At 49.7% G+C, this 19,576-nt stretch overlaps 1 protein-coding gene across 2 annotated transcripts; it reads left to right on the plus strand.

Annotated features, from left to right (window-relative positions):
- Positions 1-339: 339 nt before the first annotated feature.
- NOSIP (nitric oxide synthase interacting protein) lies at positions 340-14,675 on the plus strand. Of its 2 annotated transcripts, none has more exons than XM_082710444.1 (9): positions 340-403; positions 9,142-9,240; positions 9,831-9,936; positions 10,213-10,294; positions 11,747-11,906; positions 11,998-12,116; positions 12,273-12,460; positions 12,571-12,679; positions 12,888-14,675. In XM_082710444.1, the coding sequence occupies exons 2-9, from the start codon at positions 9,171-9,173 to the stop codon at positions 12,957-12,959; spliced, it is 906 nt and encodes a 301-aa protein (XP_082566570.1). In that variant the 5' UTR covers positions 340-403; positions 9,142-9,170; the 3' UTR covers positions 12,960-14,675. The 2 variants fall into 2 exon arrangements, with proteins under 2 accessions (XP_082566570.1, XP_082566569.1); XM_082710443.1 differs by having other exon boundaries at positions 358-403; positions 9,170-9,240.
- The last annotated feature ends 4,901 nt before the right edge of the window (positions 14,676-19,576 follow it).

Consider the following 19,576-nt stretch of genomic DNA (forward strand, 5'->3'; position numbering starts at 1 on the left):
CTCTCAACATGTCACAAGTGTTTGATGCACTTGGGGGAATGAATTTCCCAATCTCTGGACGAAGTGGTTAATCCTTAAATTCGGACTTGGAGAGACGCAAAGCCTGGGTCTAAGCAGGATAACCGCCTGCCCGGGGAAATGCCTACTGTATACTAAACGCGCCCCATATTCACTCCAGTTGCACTAACCGGAACCTTCAGGTTGCTACTCCCGTTTCCGGAGGGAGGGAAAGAAGAACGGAGGATTTACCAAGTCAGACGAGGTAACTCGGGGCATCTGTACTTCCGGTCTTTTTTTTTTTTCCGGGAGGAAGTGGGCGAAGCGGAGCGGGGAAAACAGCCCTCCTTTCCGGTGTAGGGGCACAGTTGAAGAAGCAACGAAGGAACGAGGAGTCGTTTGTAAGGTGAGTTCCAGGCGGTGGTGGGATAGTGTTGCTGCGATCGCCTTCCCGCGGGCTGGACTTCTGGGGTCCTGAGGGAGACAGCGATAGGATTTCGAATTCCCGACTCCCTGTCAATCATGGATAGAGCCCTCCAGGCCTCCCAAGTTTGAAGCTGAACTACATCTCCCAGGAACCTCTGGAGGTAGCCGAGCCTCCATCCGCCAGTTCCGCTGAGAGTTGGTATTCCACGGTAGACGGCGGTGGGCCGGGGGTCTCAGGGGAAGGGGAGACTGGGACTCTTGGTTGTATGGGAGGGGGGTTCCTAAGGAGATGGGAGTTGAGGAAGACGGATCCCGTACTTGCCTCAATTTCCCAGACTGTGACAGGGAGAGCGAGAAGATTGTGCCCCCGCGGGCCGCCGCCTTTGCACCTTTTGGACAGCCCCTGCCTTCTCTTACTTGGTGTAGGGTTTAACCTTTTCGTCCCTGGAGTTCTGGGGTCCGGCCGACCTGGGCTCTCATCCCGACGGTGCTGTTGAGTCGGTGTGAACTTGGACCTCAAAGCGTTTTACTTTAACGTTCTGTTATAAAAATGTTCACACTTGGGGCGCCTGAGTGGATCAGTCGTTTAAGCCTCTGTCTTCGGCTCAGGTCGTGATCTCAGGGTCCTGGGATGGAGCTCGGGGTAGTGCTCCCCACTTAGCGAGGAGTCTGCGTCTCCCTCTCCCTCTGCCTGCCACTGCACCTGCTTGTGCGCCCCCCCCTTTCTGTTAAATAAAATTTAAAAAAAGAAACTCTTCAAACTTACATAAAAGTGAAGGAATGATATAAGTATCCGTACCACCCGGATTTACCGATTAGTAATCTTTTTGCCATATTGGCTTAACGTACTGTTTTAATTAAATATGTAAATCAAATCCTACCCATCGTGACATATCATCCCTTAAACTTTAAGGATGCATGTGTAAAAACAGGGGACATTGACATGACCGCGATACCATCATCACATTTCCAAAAGCAAAAATTCTAGAATATTACCTATTACTTGGTTGGTAATCAAATCTTGTGGGCCAAAAATGCCTTTTTAAAAAGTTTCATTTGTTTGAATCAGAATCTAGTCAAGTTATTGCTGTTATGTTTCTCAAATTCCTCTTAATTTAGAACAGCCCCCTCCATCCCACCCTTTTTTCTTATTGGCATAATTGATTTATAAAAGAAACTGGATCCCTTACTCTCTTGATCACACCTTCTGGATATGAATTTGTGTTTTTCCTTGTAATCTCATTTTACTTATGATCTCCATGCCAGGGGTCAACAGGGCAAACCCAAATTCTGCTGACTTACCTTTTTTTTTTTTTTTTTAAACAAAAATCAGATTTATTTATATAGTTCACCCATTTAAAGTCTACAATTCAGGGGTGCCTGGCTGGCTCAGTTGGAGGAGATTGCAACTCCTGATCTCGAGGCTGTAAGTTCTAGCCCCACCTTGGGTGTAGAGATTACTTTAAAATAAAATCTTAAAAAAAAAGTTTAAAAAAAAAGTATACAATTCAGTGGGGTGGTGTTTTGTTTTGGGTTTTTTTTTGGTGGTTTTTGTTTGGTTGGTCATTTGCTTTTTAAGTAAATTCCACATCTGAGGTAGGGTTTGAACTCATGATGCAGGCATCAAGAGTTGCCATGCTCTACTGACTAAGCCAGCCAGGTGACCCTCAGTGGTCTTTAGTATATACAGAGAGCTGTGCAGCCATCACCGTAGTCAGTTGTAGAACATTTTCATCACTCCAAAAAGAAACCCGATACCCATGATCTGTCATACCCCCCACTCTCCCCTCCACCCAGCACTAATATCTCCTACTCTATTTCCTCTTGCTGTGGATATACCCAATCTGGACAGGTTACATAAATGGATTTTTTCTTTTTTTTACTTCTTTCTTTCTTTCTTTTTTTACTTCATTCAGCATCATGTTTTCAAGGTTAATGCAGGCTCAAGGTTAAATTCAAGGTTAATTCTGTAGCATGTATCTATACTTTCTTTTTATGGCTGAATACTATTCCTTAGTCTAAGGTATACCGTAGTTCATTCATTCATCGGTTGATGGACACCTGCATTGTTTCCACTTTTTGGCTCTTCTGAATACTATAAACGTCTGTGTTCAAGTTTTGGGGTGGACATGTTTTCATTTCCCTTGGAAATGGAAATTCTGCATGAAACGGTAACTCTATGTTTAAGCTTTTGAGGAACCTCCAGACTTTTCCAAAGTGGCTGCCCCAGCTTCCATTCCCACTGCTGGTGCATGAGGGTTCTAGTTTCTCTATACTTGTGGTTCTCTGACATTTTGTTTGAAATTGTGCTACTGGGCATGAACTGGTATCTCATGGTTTTTCTGTTGTGTTCCCTTAATAAGCAATGAGGTGGAATGTTTTTTTCATGTGCTTATTGGCCATTTGTCTGTCTTCCTTGGAGAAAATGTTTATTCTGATCCTTTACCCAATTTTATTTTATTTACTTACTTATTTTATTTTAATATTTTCTTTATTTATTTTTCAGAGAGAGAGTGAGATAGCAAGAGCACAAGCAGGCAGAGAGGCAGGCAGAGGGAGAAGCAGGCTCCCTACCAGCACCCCCCCCAGCAAGGACCCCGATGCGGGGCTCCATTCCAGGATGCTGGGATCATGTCCTGAGCCGAAGGCAGCCGCTTACTGACTAAGCCACCCAGATGTCCCTTATTCATTTATTTTTAAAGATTTTCTTTCTAGGGACGCCTGGGTGGCTCAGTCAGTCAGCTGAGTGTCTGCCTTTGGCTCGGGCCATGATCCCAGATTCCTGGGATAGAGCCCCGCCTGCATCGGGCTCCCTGCTGTGCAGGGAGTCTGCTTCTCCCTCTCCCTCCACTCCTCCTCCTCCTTCTGCTCTCTCTCTCTCAAATAAATAAATAATTTTTAAAAGATTTTATTTATTTATTTGACAGACAGACAGGGAGAGAAAGCGAGCACAAGCAGGGGGAACGGCAGAGGAGGAGGGAGAAGCAGGCTCCCTACTGAGCAAGGGATCCTGGGATCATGACCTGAGCCAAAGGCAGACACTTAACCAACTGAGCCACCCATTCGCCCCTCTTTTTTTTTTTTTTTTTTTTTAAGTAGGCTTCATGCCCAGCACAGAGCCCAACACAGGGTCCAAACCCACACCCTGAGATCAAGAGTTGGCAGCAGCTAACGGATCCTATCACAATCTGTGAGAGCCCTCCCAGGTGCCAGGCAGTGCTGGGTCCCAGATGAGAGTCCTTTCCAGGCCCATCCTTTCCAGGGGCTCCTAGTCTGGAGGGAGAAATACCAAGAGATAGCCGCTCTATTGGAGGTAACTCCGGGTATTATCAGAGCACAGGGATCACCTAGTTCAGCCTGGAGAGACAAGCTTCCCACAGGACTGGGCTGCTCAATGGAGTCTAGGAGGAAAAAGGGGACAGAATTTCCAGGGGAGCAACGAGGCATAAGCTAGCTGTCCCGCTCCACACTGAGAGTCAGGCCCAGTGCCTCAGGCTGATGGTCAAGGCCACAGACTCAGATGCCTGGGTCAAACATCAGGTGCAGTTGAGCACCTTCTCTGAGCCTTGTCCTTGTTTTCAGCAGCCATTTGTGTGGCTGTGGGATTCGGTGAAGTTAATACGCGTAAAATGCTTAGAACAGGGCCAGGTTCACTGAACCTCTTAAATAAACATCAGCCTTGTTTGTTTTTTTAAACATCAGCCATTATTTTTTAAAAAGATTTTATTTGTTAGAGAGAGAGACAGAGCACAAGCAGGGGGGAAGAGGGAGAAGCAGGCTCCTTGCTGAGCAGGGGGGTCCAATGTGGGGCTTGATTCCAGGACCCTGGGATCAAGACCCAAGCCCAAGGCAGATGCTTAACGGACTGAGCCCCCCCCAGGTGCCCCTAAACATTAGCCATTATTAATAGAGAGTCTCACATGCTAACTTTTGCACTTAGGGAACTCTCTCTGTACTGCTTACATCGTGTCCTATTTCTGTCTTCAATTTCCTTGAGAGTAATTAGCCTCTTGGTTTTCCTTTATTTATTTATTTATTTATTCTTAAGATTTTCTTTATTTGACACTGACAGAGATCACAAATAGGCAGAGAGGCAGGCAGAGAGAGAGGGAGAATCAGGCTCCCTGCTGAGCAGAGAACCTGATGTGGGACTCGATCCCAGGACCCTGAGATCATGATCCAAGCTGAAGAAGGCAGAGGCTTAACCCACTGAGCCACCCAGGTGCCCTTGGTTTTCCTTTAACACAGAAGCCTCCACACCTCTGGAATGGCCAGACACATGCCATTTTCGGGAGCGGGTGTGGAGCATTCTCTATGTTCTCGAAGGGATCACCGGCCCCACCAAAAAGGTTAAGGACCCCTGGCTCAGGATTCAAGCAGACCAACTGCAGAAAAAGATAGCTGGGAGAGAAGCAGTGATTTGAACACCAGGTAGGTAGTAGATGTTACGGAATCATCAGTGAGTCAGTGGTACTATGGCCACGGTTTTTTAAAATCCCATCTCAGCATGGTGCTATTCGAGCAGGAGCCTGGAAAGCACTTGGATCAGTAGCTAGTTTGACTGAGGGACTGGATTTTCTAGTTCTTTAATTTCAGTTTAGGTTTTTTAAGATTTTATTTATTCATCTGAGGGCTGGGGTGGGGCAGGAAGAGGGAGAAGCAGACTCCCTGCCGGGCAGGAAGCCTGACAGGGCATCCATCCCAGGATCCATAGGATCATGAACAGAGCCAAAGGCAGCCGCCCAACCGACTGAGCCACCCAGGGGCTCCTCATTTTCATTCATTTAAATTGTAGCACCAACATTTGATTCAGTTATTGGAAAGCTTTTAAGTGTGCTTGGAACAAAGGGGATATACGAATGTACCTTTGCAGCGGGAAATCCCAAAACCTAAATGGAGGTCACGGGTTTCTGGTGAAAATTTCGTGTCTGCATTGAAACGGCCTGAAAGATGAAAATGCACTCTGGAGTGTGAAGCCTCCATACAGAAGGGGAACGGGTTGGCCCATACTCCCTTCCTGGGAGGACTGACAGCTGCCACGTGGTCAAGAAGGTGGCCCCACAGCCTGCTTGCCTGCGTTCGAATCCTAGCTCCATGGGTTCCTAGCTGAGGGATCTCGGGAGCCTGTCTTCTGCCCAGGAAAGTGGGCACGCTGATGAGTGGCTGTCGTTTTGGATAGTTCCTCTCTGAAACACCAGTGACAGCAGATGGCAGTAGTTCCATTTTCTATTTTGGAATTGGCCCTAATGAGGAGACAGTACAGAGCAGTGGGTGGAGAGCTCAACTTCCAGAGAAATCCTGGCCCTGTCACCTGGCAGCCCTTCAACCCTTGGCCAGCGGTTCTTAAACTCTTTGGTCTCAATGTCTTAAAAGTCATTGAGGACTCCCGAGAACTTCCGTTTTTGTGAGCTCTACCTATCAATATTTGCTGTATCAGAAATTAAAACTGATGCTAAAAAATTTTTTGTTTTTGAGTTATAATTCCCATAACACAAATTTCATCCATTGAAAGTAGTATATTCATGGGGTGCCTGGCTTGTTCAGACAGTAGAGCGTGTGACTCTTTTTTTTTTTAGAGCGTGCAACTCTTGATCTCAGGGTTGTGGGTCTAAGCCCCACATTGAGAGTCCTTAAAAATAAAAATCTTTTAGGGGCGCCTGGGTGGTTCAGTGGGTTGAAGCCTCTGCCTTCGGCTCAGGTCCTGGTCCTGGGGTCCTGGGATCAAGCCCCGCATCGGGCTCTCCGCTCAGCGGGGAGCCTGCTTCCCTTCCTCTCTCTCTGTCTGCCTCTCTGCCTAGTTGTGATCTCTGTCTGTCAAATAAATAAATAAAATATTTTTAAAAATAAAAAATAAAAATCTTTTAGGGGGCGCCTGGGTGGCTCAGTCGGTTAAGCCCCTGCCTTCAGCTCAGGTCATGATCCCAGGGTCCTGGGATCCAGCCCTGCGTCAGGCTCCCTGCTCCATGAGAAGCCTGCTTCTCCTTCTCCCACTCCCCCTGCTTGTGTTCCCTCTCTCTGTCTCTCTGTCAAATAAATAAATAAAATCTTTAAAAAAAATTTTTAAACCCAAGAACACGAAAGCACATATTCAGTTAGTGGTCAGAGCAGTGACATCCTCATGTCACACAGTCTCCAGAAAACTCCATAGTACCCTTGTGAGAGAATAAGAGTCACAAAGGCAAACACATTTTAGTATTATTATGGATATAGTTTGTGGATGCCCTGAAAGCATCTTAGGGAACCCCCCACAAGGGTCCCCGGACCAACAGTCAGATACTGTTGCTATCATTGCCTGGCCAATTAAAAAAAAATAGAGATGCTCCCTCCGTAGCTGCTTCTCTCACTCTTGGAGGGAAAGTGTCCCCGGCCATGAAGCCGAAGAGCGTAGAAACCCCAGTTGTTTGGCCACAAGACAAGCATCCCAGTGCCAAATACCGCAGAGGGTCAAGGCAGTTGATGACTAAGAATAGAGCGGAGAATTTGTCCAGGAGAAGGTCAGCGCGACCTTCGGGAGTGGCAGTGGGGGAGTGGGGGGCTGGGGCGGAAGCCAGAGGGCCCCCGGGGAGGAGCAGGTGGCTTGTGAGCCCGGGGAGACAGCAGGTGCTGGACACTTGCTCAAAAGCTTGGGGGAAGAGGGAAGGTCAGAGGAGGAGGGTCTGTGGGTCACATTTGGCGTATTTCACCAAGGTTAACTCCTGCAGGCAGCACTGTAACTGCCGCTGGGGTGGTGGCCACAAGGGCAGATACATTTGTCAGAATACATCAGACTGCATCCCTAAGGTCAATGCGTCTATTCTGTCCCTATACCGAAGACCAGAAATTAGTCCTGAGGGCTGACGCCAGCCGGTAGGGGGAGAGCGAGATCCACGGCTCAAAGAAAGGTTTGCGGTTCAAGTTCTGAATGTGAAAGCCAAGTTTCCGAAGGCAACCAGAAGAGGGGCATAAAGACAGAGCTGCTTTTTGCATTCTGGGAGCCCTCGGTTACGCCCCCACCCCCACCCCCACACCAGCCTTCTGGATCTTTCTTACAGCCAGAGAGCTAGAGAGAATATTTCCCCAACACCCGCTGTGTGCCGGGTTCTGAGCAACTCTCGCAGTTCTCACGGCAGTCTGGTCCTGTCATCTAGATCCCGCGGTTATCCCCACTTTTTGCCAAATTAAGCCAAGGCTCAGGGAAAGGAAATGGCCAACCCTGGACTCAAGGTCGTCTTGCCCAATTCTTGATCCCTATAACCTGAAGCCCCTGGTCGGTCCCTACCCCGTCTGCACAGTGTGTACCCTCCTTGGGGTCCTGGAGGACATTTTAAAGAAGACCCTAGTCTTCTTTAAAATGTACTGTCCTTGGGGCGCCTGGATGGTCCAGTCAGTTAACATCTGCCTTCAGCTCAGGTCATGATCCCAGGGTCCTGGGATCCAGCCCCTCGTTGGGCTCCCTGCTCAGGGAGTCTGCTTCTCCCTCTCCTTCTGCAGTTTCCCCCGCTTGTGCTCTCTCTCATTCTCTCTGTGTGTGTCAAATGAATAAATAAAATCTTTAAAAAAAAGTACCACCTTGGGCACGTGTAGACTAGCAGCGATCCTATTTCATTTCTTACCTTTCCCCCCTTACTTTTCATACCCAGTATTGCCCTAACATCCACTCACGATGCCTCGCACACGTCCAGCGGGTTGCATCCCACTAGCTGGGTGGTCTCCAGGCGGGGCCCATCAGCACCCATTCTCCCAGGGAGGGAGGTCCATTTGCCTTTGAGTCCCCTCTGGTGCAAATGACACTGCTGTGGACGTCTGTGGGCATGCTCCCACACAGATGTCTCTGATGATGTCTTTGAGGCATGTCACCCAAGTGCAGAGTCTCCTATGCTTTCTTTGCTAACGTTCCGAAACCAGCCTGTGTTCTGGGCGGCAGACCCTGTCCATGGTCCCCGCCACAGTGTGCAGTCAGCCCCGCTAGGAGGGTCATTTCAATGATGTGGATTTTTTCCGGTGCAGTTGGTAACATTAGGCAACAGTTCAAGCAGAATGCGGATTTCACCTCTGCTTACAGATGCTCTCACCCACCCCGGAGAAAGAGGACAGCACTCAGTTGTGTGAGCCTGTGGGAACCCACAAAGCACGCACACGCTCCTCACCCCCGAAACGGAGCTTCTCCGGGGCCCCTCGCTTCCCCCATGTGTGTCAGGAGACACACTCAGCCTCATCTGCAGCTAGAACTTTTTTTGGATTTCAGATCTTCTACTGCCTCGGAGTAACTCACACGCGCACCCCCTCCAATGCCTGCTTCCTCAAGCGGAATGTGGGTCTTTTTCAAAGTCAAATGCCAGACTTCCTTTCTGAGGTGTTTAGATACCTCATAAGCACTGTCCTCCCCTGGGGGCGCCTGACTGGCTCAGTCAGTCACATGTCTGCTTTCAGCTCAGGACATGATTTCAGGGTGCTGGGATTGAACCCTGCAGCAGGCAGGAAGCCCGCTTCTCCCTCTGCTCCTACCCCCACTCGTGCGCTCGCTCTCCATCAAATAATTAAACAAAATCTTTAAAAATAATGAAATAAAATGCAGATCAGAGAAGAAACAGTCCATTAAATCTTGTTCTGCGGCCCCTCCAGCAGTTTGTTTAAAATAAATAAATAAATAATGTCCTCCCCTGACCCACGCCCAGTTTTCCCATCTGGCGGGGGCAGGGGCAGATCAGCTACGAGGGCCCCCTCCTCCTTCCACCACAGCCTCGCAACTGTCCCCTCCGTCCCTCAGGATGACACGGCATGGCAAGAACTGCACAGCAGGAGCCGTCTACACCTACCACGAGAAGAAGAAGGACACAGGTACGGGGTCTGGAAGGGGGACAAATGTCTCTTGAAGTCACCATCCCTGCTCTACCTCTCTGGTTGTACCTTCAGGGCATGTCTGCCCCTGCTCTCCACAGATGGTCTTGACTTATGAGGAACAGCCTGTGTGATCCTCTACTCCCTTCCCCCCACCCCTGTAATGGGCACTTCTGTACGTGACCTCACCTAAGATTCCTGACCACCCACTGAGGAAGGAATCGAATCGCCATTGTCATGGCTGTGTTCCAGCGGCAGAAATGAGGCCCAGAGAGATAGAGGCCCTTGAGTTGGAGCAGAGGGGCAGAGGGGTGAGGGGAGTCATCCGTGAGCCTCTCTACCTGGCTACCTCAGTGACAGGGCCTGACTGTCTGTCACTTACCCTCCGGATGAACACCTTCCTGTGGGTTGTGCCCCTGTCCCCAGCACAGAGACACACAGACTGCCTGTTTCTTAGAGGTTCCACCCCACCCTCCTCCTCCCCCTTCCCCCCTACCCGCTGCTGCCTCCAAGATTTCTCTGTGCCTTTCTCTTGGGGTTTGGCAAAGGCCACATCTCCTGGCACCCCATCCCTCTGTCTCTGTCCCCAGCGGCCTCAGGCTACGGGACCCAGAACATTCGACTGAGCCGGGATGCTGTCAAGGACTTTGACTGCTGCTGCCTCTCTCTGCAGCCCTGTCATGACCCTGTTGTCACGTGAGCTGGGGACCTGCATGGAGGGGGCCGCATGCGGGGGTCTGGCCACCCACATAGCCGGGGCACCCTGGGCAAGCCCCTTCACCTCTCAGAGCCTCAGTGTGCTCATCCAAGACACGGGCGTGATCCTAATGTGTTCCACGGGATGTGGAAATGAATATCTTAGGGTTAGGGAGCCGCGACGAGCACCCAGTGACCTGCACCCTCTAAGAAGTGTTAATGGGTGCCCAAGGTAGGGAGCCGACACTTATCACCCTGTCCTGTCTGTCCTCACAGCCCGGATGGCTACCTATATGAGCGGGAGGCAATCCTGGAGTACATTTTGCACCAGAAGAAGGAGATCGCCAGGCAGATGAAGGTGATGGGGAGGGATGGGGGTGGGACAGGGGAGGGGCAGGCGGATCTGATGCTGAGCTCACAAGCAGAACCACCCTGGGCTTCCTTTCTGAGTTCCTTTTCCCTCTGAGCCTTCCCTCGATCTTCCCGCTGCCCGGTGCATGACCCCCTCCCACTTATGCTTAAATCCTTCTGCCGCAGGTATCAGCCCAGGAGTTGACTCCTCTGACCTGCTAGTGCAGAGCCCCCCGGGGTCTGCCCTTGCCACAGCTTCTCTTGACACATGTTGGGTTGTGATTCTGTCTGAGGCCAACACGTGCCCACTTCCCCCACAGATCTCTTGCCCGCCCCCTGGCCCTAGGTTCTCCGCCAATGCTTGTTGAGAGAATTGATGTCACCTCATCTCTGGGCCTTCATTTCAATGGCTCCAAAATGGGCTGATGGGGCCAAATCAGGCAGCGCAGGGCAAGCGGGAGATATGCACAGATCAGAATTTAAAGGGCCTTTACTTGGAGCCACGACCACTTCCCATGGGTGAACTATTTTCATGGACAGGAAGGACCCCGTTTATCACTGTGTTTGAGGCACAGCTGCCCTGCCGCCCTCCTTTCCCGGCCAGGTTTCCCATGCCTCCAGAAACACCAAGGGCTGATTCTTGTTGAGCCATCTGTCTTGACCAAGTGGCTTCCACGGCACCCGTGAGCCCCGGCATGGTCTAGTCGCTGCCTGGGTTCTCCCTCATCACGGTGACCACACCAGATACCCCTACCCCACAACAGCAGTCACCTGCACCCGGGGTGGCCAATCTCAGATCTCAGCCCCGCGTCCTGCGTCTGCGCACGCGCACATCCACACCACCTGCGCAGCCTAGGCTGCGCGAATGTTAAGTGCTCCTCACTCTCCTGGAACTCACCTCCAGGGAAGAACGGGTTCTGTAGTACCTACACTCTAAAATAGAACATGGCCCACAGGTACATTTATGGAGCGCTTGCTATGTGCCAGGCAAGGTTTTAAGCGTTTCCAAAAATCATCCTGCATAACCCGGTGAGCCTGCGAGGTAGGTCGTGGTTGTTAGCCCGTTTTACAGACGAAACAGACCAGAAGTCACAGCGCTAACTGGAAGCCACAGAGCTCATCCGTGACAGAGGCAAGGTTTAAGTCTGGGCATCTGTCTCCGGCTGACTGCTCTGCTGCCCAGGAATAGAGAAGCCACTGAGTCCCAAACCAGCTAAATGGGAGATGACCTCTGTGCCCTGCAGGAGGGGAAAGGACAAGTAAGGGCAGCAGAGCCACACCCTGGCTCTAATCACAGCATAATAAAGGTTCACACTCTGGCAGTCACCAGCCTCAGAACAGTACCAGGATTGTCCCCTTTGTTGGCCTCAGTTTATCCACCTGTGAAATGGGAAGAGCCACCGTCAGACTCACAACCCACAGGGAGATGCACAGTCCACTTTTTTCTGGCTGTCCACAGGCCTACGAGAAGCAGCGGGGGGCCCGGCGGGAGGAGCAGAAAGAGCTGCAGCGGGCTGCGGCCCAGGACCAGGTGCGGGGCTTCCTGGAGAAGGAGGCAGCCATCGTAAGCCGGCCCCTCAACCCCTTCACGCCCAAGGCAGCCTCTGGGAACAGCCCAGGTGAGGGGGAGCAGACTTGCAAGTGAGTGGGGGTCCTTCGGGGCCGGGTGCCTCCCCAGGTATGGCAGCTCAACCCGTTTCCCCCCGGCAGATGATGCCCGACCTGGGTCCAGTGCAGGCCCCACAAGCAAGGACAAGGACAAAGCGCTGCCCAGCTTCTGGATCCCGTCGCTGACCCCCGAGGCCAAAGCCACCAAGCTGGAGAAGCCTGTGAGCATTCCCAGCGCCCTGTGCCCACTTGGGCCCAGAGGGCCAGAAGACCCCAGGGTCCCTTCCCTGCTGGCACACCCCCCCTCCCCCGCAGTCCTTAACTACACCTGGCCCCAGCCCTGCCCGCTGACCCTGCCTCCCTTCTGTCCTGCGCAGTCGCGCATCGTGACCTGCCCTATGTCCGGGAAGCCACTGCGCATGTCGGACCTGACCCCCGTGCGCTTCACGCCGCTCGACAGCTCCGTGGACCGCGTGGGGCTCATCACACGCAGTGAGCGCTACGTGTGCGCCGTGACCCGCGACAGCCTGAGCAACGCCACGCCTTGCGCTGTGCTGCGGCCCTCGTGAGTCCCGCGAGTCACCCGGGGGAGGATCCCGGGACTGGGTGCGGGGCGGGGCTCGGGGGTGTGGCGCTCCTTCTGATCAGTGCCCCCGACCCTCACGCTCACCGTAGTGGGGCTGTGGTCACCCTGGAGTGCGTGGAGAAGCTGATTCGGAAAGACATGGTAGACCCCGTGAATGGGGAGAAGCTGACAGACCGCGACATCATTGTGCTGCAACGGGTGAGCTGCGGCCTCGCTCGCCGAGGCTCCGCCCCCTCCTCCCTCACCTCCCCGGGGCGACGCCCCTCCCGGGAGGCCAGCGTCCTCCACAGCCCCGCCCGCGATCTTCCACCCGGGTCCTGCCTTACCTTATACGGTTTAGGACTCTCCCTCCCACCCCGCTGCAGCCCGACCTGCCCCCAACTTGGCCTTGTCCCCACCTCCCCAGGGCGGTACAGGCTTCGCGGGCTCTGGAGTGAAGCTGCAGGCTGAGAAGTCGAGGCCCGTGATGCAGGCCTGAGTGCACGGGAGACCAAATAAACGGGCTGGGACTCACTGGCCTCGTGGTGCCTTCCTTGGCCGCGCTGGAGCCCTAGGGCCCCCCTGGGCAGCCCTCCACCCTGTGCCTGCTGCAAGACCAGAATCTGAAGGCGCGGGCTAATTATGTTAAAGGTGGTCTGACGTTAGGAGTAAAACCTGGAGTGAATGCACACGCACAGCATCAATATTGAGTAAGAGTGGCCCGAAGTCCCAGTGCAAAGCGTGAGCACCCGAAGGCGTCACGTGAACAGGCTAAGTAGAAATCCCCCTGCATCGTTCTGCCTTAGCCACACTGGAAGCGGGTGAGATCTCCCCGATAGCCTCTCTGAAAGCCGTGTGCTGAGAGCAAACCCCTGGGACCCAGCCTAGAGAAGGCAGTTGGGAGCCCTGCACTCTGACACCACTGCAGAGGCCAAGAGCAGGAAGAAGGCCCTCCTGCCGAGCCTTGCATAGGCTGTGGGGGGCACGGACCTGGCAGGGGTGAGGAACACAGCCTGCAAGGGTGAGGAAGCTGCAGAGTGTGGGGCCTGGCCGGCCTGCAGTTGGCTTGTGGGGGAGCACAGGGGTGACCATTGGCTCCCAAAAGCAACCCCGGGCAGTGTGTGAGCCAGAGCATAGAGTCGGGCAGAGATCAGAAAGATCAAGCCTTCACATTCCTGTCTTCCTGAACAGATCCTTCCAGATCTTTCTCCACGTAGGTACACACCTCAGTGTTTTCAACCAACGTGACCTCTCAGTGCACATACCATTCTGTTCAGTGAACAAGCTCGACCTTTTCACTTCTGTAAAAGTAAAAGGTCTCATCTAATGCCCAGACCCAATTCAGGGGACCAGGAAGTATCCTTCACTACCCTTTGCTGAAGCCCCTCTGGCTGTAGAGGAAGGCTGTAGCAGGATGGTGGGCAGTGTCGTCCTTGCACCCTGGGGAGCCCCACACACCCAGAATTTGCTCTCTTAAACACTTCTAGAACCTTCCTTTGTCCCTAAGGCCTCACACCCTACTCTTGGGACCCCAGTCCCTGGAAATGTTGCAGCTGCCATTCAAGGAGCCCATTCAAGGGCCTGTCAATCTACGGTTCTCTTGAGTCCTGGCCACAGTCCTGGAAGAAGGACGTTTGTATCCATTTCACAGAAGAGCCCACAGAGTCAGCAGTCTGCCCAAAGCTGTAACAGAAGCCAAGTTCACTTAGAAGTCAGCCACCTGCGGAGACCTCCCCACCTCAGCCCTTCCTCCCCTAGGTAATCCCACACTGGTACCCCAGAAACCTCTGCCCCTTAACAAACTCCCACCTAACAGTTTCTACCCAGAGTATTTAAAGTCACCCCCTTGGTCCCTAAATGCCCCCAGTCCTCAACCTCTTTCTCAAGAGCCACAACCACCCCTGGGTCCTTCCAGTTCTCTCTCAGCCCCCTCAGGGACTCCAGTCTTGCTCATGTGTATTCAGACCATACCCCAAATAAAAGCTTCAAGGAGTGATTGGGGCACCTGGGTGGCTCAGTGGGTTAAGCCTCTGCTTTCGGCTCAGTTCATGATCCCAGGGTCCTGGGATCGAGCCCTGAATTGGGCTCCCTGCTCAGCAGGAAGCCTGTTTCCCCTTCTCTCTCTGCCTGCCTCTCTGCCTACTTGTGGTCTCTCTCTCTCTCTGTGTAAAATAAATAAAATCTTTAAAAAAAATTAAAAAAGTAAAAACTTAAAGGATTTCCAGTCTTGCACCTTTGTTTCCACAAGGAACCCAAATCCCACTGATTCATAGGCCCTTTGAGACACCCTCTGTGGGGAGGAGGCGATGGGGTATGTGGCCAAGTCCTCACTCCAAGAAAGTAGTTTCCTTTGAGGTTTTGAAGATGATAAGGAGAGGAAGCAAGAGTCTGACCACAGCTTCAGCTACATCAGCAGGAGGGAGAGAAGTGGAAAAAAAAAGGATGCCTCTTCTCAGCAGACGTTCCAGAGACACTGGTCTAAAGCTGAGAACAAGAAAGGGGAGGCAGAGCTTACCCCTGGCAGCGCCTTCCTACAGGGGCTCCAGCCTCAACTGGCTCATGGAGGGCACAGAAAGCAGAAATTCTTCTCCTTTTTTCTTTTCTTCTTCTTCTTCTTTTTTTTTTTTTTTTTTTTTTTTTTGAGAGGAAGAGATGGGTGACGGGGGTAAGAGCAGAGGGGAAGGGAGAGAAAGAAGAATTTTAAGTTCCAACTCAGGGCACCATTTGGGGCTCGATCTCACAATCCTGAGATCATGACCTGAGCCGAAATCAAGAATCAGACGCTTAAACAAGGAACCACTGAAGCGCCGCTACAATTTTTATTTATTTATTTTTTTTTAAATATCAGAAGATCTGGGGTGCCTGGGAAGCTCTGTTGGTTAAGCATCTGCCTTCACATCAGGTCATGATCCTGGGTCTTGGGATCGAGCCCCTGTCTCACTGCCTTACTTAGTGGGGAGCCTGCTTCTCCCTCTCCCTCTGCCGCATGCCGCTCTGCCTACTTGTGATCTCTCTCTCTGTCAAATAAATACATAAAATCTTAAAAAAAGGGGGGGGGGCGCCTGGGTGGCTCAGTGGGTTAAGCCTCTGCCTTTGGCTCAGGTCATGATTTCAGGGTCCTGGGATGGAGCCCTGCATCAGGCTCTCTGCTCAGTGGGGAGCCTGCTTCCCCTCTCTCTGCCTTCTGCTCTGCCTACTTGTGATCTTTCTCTGTCAAATAAATAAAATCTTAAAAAAAAAAAAAGATGATGATCTGACATCATTAGAGGCCCAACACTAGTTGCTTCTCCCCGGCTGCTTTCAAAATCACGGGGATTCAAACCACCCTCATCTAGACATGTGGGGGGGGGGGCACAGAAGAAAGAACTGAAAACAGGAACAGTTCAGTTCAGAAGTTCCTTCTGGAGAAAACAGGTTTCTTTTTTTTTTTTTTACCCCACTGGCAGGCATGGAAACTGGAGCAGCAATTTGGCCAAACCCAGTCAAAGCTTAACATATGTGGATCCCATGCCCCACAATCTCACTCCACTGACATACTCACTCAACAGACGCACACACATGCCCAAGAAAACATGAACTAGAATGTTCACTGTATGAGGCGCCCAGCTGGCTCAAGTCAGAGGAGTGTGTGACTCTTGACCTCTTGAATTTGAGCCCCATGTTGGGTTTTAGAGATTACTTAAAGGTAAAATCTTTTTTTTTTTTTAATTTTATTTATTTGACACAGAGTGTGCATACAAGCAGGGGGAGCAGCAGGCAGAGAGAGAGGGGAAGCAGGCTCCCCACTGAGCAGAGAGCCTGGTGCAGGGGCTTGATCCCAAGATCCTGGGATCATGACCTGAACTGAAGACAGAGGCTTTAACCCACTGAGCCACCCAGGCGCCCAATAAATAAAATCTTTAAAAAATAAAAAAATAATTAAAAACCCCCCTGGGTTTGGTAGCTTCACTTTCCTAAGAAAAGAAGGAAGAAAAGGAAGAAAGAGAAAGAAAGGTAGGTGGAAAGGAAGGAAAGAGAGAAAAAGAGAGGGAGGGAGGGAAAGAAGGAAAGAGAAAGAAAGAAAAGAAAAAGGAGGAAAGGAAGGAAGGAAAAAAGAAAGTTCACAGCAGCTCTGTTTGCAATCCCTGTGTCTGGGAATAACTAAAAAGCTTATGAACAGACTAGATGAATTGTGGGCCACATATAGTGGAGTGAAAAGGAAGGAATCATCTCCCTAGTACGAGTCCAGACAGCGTGATTCCACTCCTCTAAAGTAAGTAAGCAAAACTGTGCTGTTTGAAATCAAGGTCTGGGCCCTGCTAGGGACTGAGAGATGATATTCTGCTGTTTTTTTTTTTTTTTTAAGATTTATTTATTTGACAGACAGAGATCACAAGTAGGCAAAGAGGCTCTGTCCCTCTCTGTCAAATAAATAAGTAAAATCTTTAAACAAAATTTAGAAGACTGGAAACAGCCTCTGTGGTGGTCATTGGAGAACTAGTTAGATTTTTATGGGTTGAATTGAAATAGTCTTCAAAATATATACCCAGGGCACCCTCCACCCTGCGGACTGGTTCAGTTAGGAAAACATGTGACTCTTGACCTCATGGCTAATAACTTTGAGTCCCACGTTGGGTGTAGAGATTACTTAAATAAATACATATAAATATATAGTCTTTATTATCTCAATAAAAAATAAATTATGAAAGTTAAAAATCAGAGGATTCTGATTTTTTAAAGAATTGTTATGTGAGGGGCACCTGGGTGGCTCAGTGGGTTAAAGCCTTTGCTTTCGGCTCAGGTCATGGTCCCAGAGTCCTGGGATCGAGCCCCGCATTGGGCTCTCTACTCAGCAGGGAGCCTGCTTCCCTCTCTCTCTGCCTGCCTCTCTGCCTACTTGTGATCTCTGTCTGTCAAAAAAAAAAAAAAAAACTTAAAAAAAATTGTTATGTGAAACAAGAAAGGTTAAAAAAATATTGTTAGTCATCTGCTATCCTTTCTATTAAAAAGAAAAGCAGTTTGTACATATTTGCCTAAATCTATGTAAATTTCTCCCTGGAAAGAAGTACAGGCTGCCTGTGAGGAGGCGAACTTGGTGGAAGAAAGACTCATGTTTAGCATATAACATCTTGTACATTTAGAATTTTGTATCCTATAGGTATATTGCCAAAACTTAAAAATAAGTAAAATGTGTAAAAGAAAAAAAAAAAAAAACTGGGGAGAGGCACTAATGGTGACAGGGTGCTGTTCAGCTTTCTGTCATAAGCTGTTCCGCACAAGTCATTTGTTGATTATTTTGAATTCAGAAAAATGTTTTTAACTATAATTTAAATGAAAATTTAAAAAGAGAAAAAAATTAAAATCTAAAATGTTTTCAAACATACGGCCCCCAAAGATCTACAAATTTATCCTAGGCTTTCATAAACCAGGTCTCCACCTCCAGCCACTAGGGGGCAGTACATTACCATAGTTAGAAGCTTGGATTCAGACACAGGGATTCATTCCAACCCTATCGGAGATAGCAATTATAAACTCTGGATAAAACAGAAAACAATTACCTAAAGGCACTGGAAAGTTGAGGGGGGCTGGGGAAGCAACGAGAAACTGGAGAGAAACTGACACTCGATAAAATAGAAATGGGTCGTTTGTGCGGCTCAGTCCATTGAGCAGCTTACTCTTGATTTCAGCTCAGGCCATGATTTCAGGTTCTTGAGATCTAGCGGGGCATAGGGCTCCCGACTGGGAGTGGAGCCTGCTTAAGAAGAGAGGGGGCAGGTTCTACCCCTGCTGAGAAGGGCAGCTAAAACTAAAACACCAGAAGAAGATCCAGTCTTCCTGGCGTGAAATAGCAGAGCGACAGGAAAGGTATAAATCTAGAAAAGAGATCCAGCATGGGGGCACTCCAAGGTTTTTTTTTTTTTTAAGATTTTATTTATTTATTTGACAGAAATCACAAGTAGACAGAGAGGCAGGCAGAGAGAGAGAGAGGGAAGCAGGCTCCCTGCTGAGCAGAGACTCGATCCCAGGACCCTGAGATCATGACCTGAGCCGAAGGCAGCGGCTTAACCCACTGAGCAACCCAGGCGCCCCTCACTCCAGGTATTTTTATATAAACTCTGCTTAAGTATCCGGCGGACCTCCAGAGCCACACCCACATGGGGTACCCTCCTAACAGCCCAGCTAAGCTTAAAAAATGTCAACTAAAATTTGAGGCACAAATTTTAAAGGAGGGAGTTTTATAGAGACTACAGTTGGAATTTACCAACTTAATGTGTTACTCAAGAAAAAAATAATTGATGCTCTTCAGAGGAACATAACAGACTCCAGTTTTTTACAGTGTATCCAGGATACACTCTAACATTACTAAAAAAAAAAAAAAGGAAAATATGACCCATTCTCAGGAGAAAAGGAAATCAGTTAACTGAGACCAACACCAAAATGACCCATATATTGGAACAAGAAAAAAAAATAGATGTAAAAAATAGTTGTTATATCTATGCTCAAGAACCTAAAAGAAAGGGTGCCTGGGTGGCTCAGTGGGTTAAGCTGCTGCCTTCGGCTCAGGTCATGATCTCAGGATCCTGGGATCGAGTCCCACATCTGGATCTCTGCTCAGTGGGGAGCCTGCTTCCTCCTTTCTCTCTACCTGCCTCTCTACCTACTTGTGATCTGTCTGTCAAGTAAATAAATAAAATCTTAAGAAAAAAAAAAAAGAACCTAAAAGAAAGTATGTTTCTACTGAATAAGAAGAAATCTTGGTATAGAAATAAAAAAATGAAAAAGAACAGAATAAGGGCACCTGGCTGGCTCAGTCGGTTAAACGTCTGCCTTCAGCTCAGGTCATGATCCCAGGGTCCTAGAATCGAGCCCCAAGCAGGGAACTTGCTTCTCCCTCTCCCTTTGCTGCTCCCCCTGCTTGTGCTCTCTCTCTCTCTCTCTCTGTCAAATAAATAAATAAAATATTTTTAAAAATAGAATAGAAATTCTAGAATGAATAATGGCAAGTTATGAATGAATGATTTTGGCAAGTTCACAGGGTACAAAGTTTTTATACAAAAATAATGGTATTGTATACTGTAGAGGCAAGAAATCGGAACATGAAATTTAAAAATAACTTCATTTGCCATACCCTAAAAC

Source organism: Mustela nivalis (assembly GCF_964662115.1).
Source record: "Mustela nivalis genome assembly, chromosome: 18".
Lineage (NCBI taxonomy): Eukaryota > Metazoa > Chordata > Mammalia > Carnivora > Mustelidae > Mustela > Mustela nivalis.

Excerpts from the sequence above, each read along its gene's own strand:
- NOSIP (XM_082710444.1), top strand. The coding sequence starts at position 9,171 with ATGACACGGCATGGCAAGAACTGCACAGCAGGAGCCGTCTACACCTAC. Across the intron at positions 9,937-10,212 it reads TGTCATGACCCTGTTGTCAC|CCCGGATGGCTACCTATATG; the intron begins GTGAGCTGGGGA and ends CTGTCCTCACAG. Across the intron at positions 12,680-12,887 it reads ACATCATTGTGCTGCAACGG|GGCGGTACAGGCTTCGCGGG; the intron begins GTGAGCTGCGGC and ends CCACCTCCCCAG.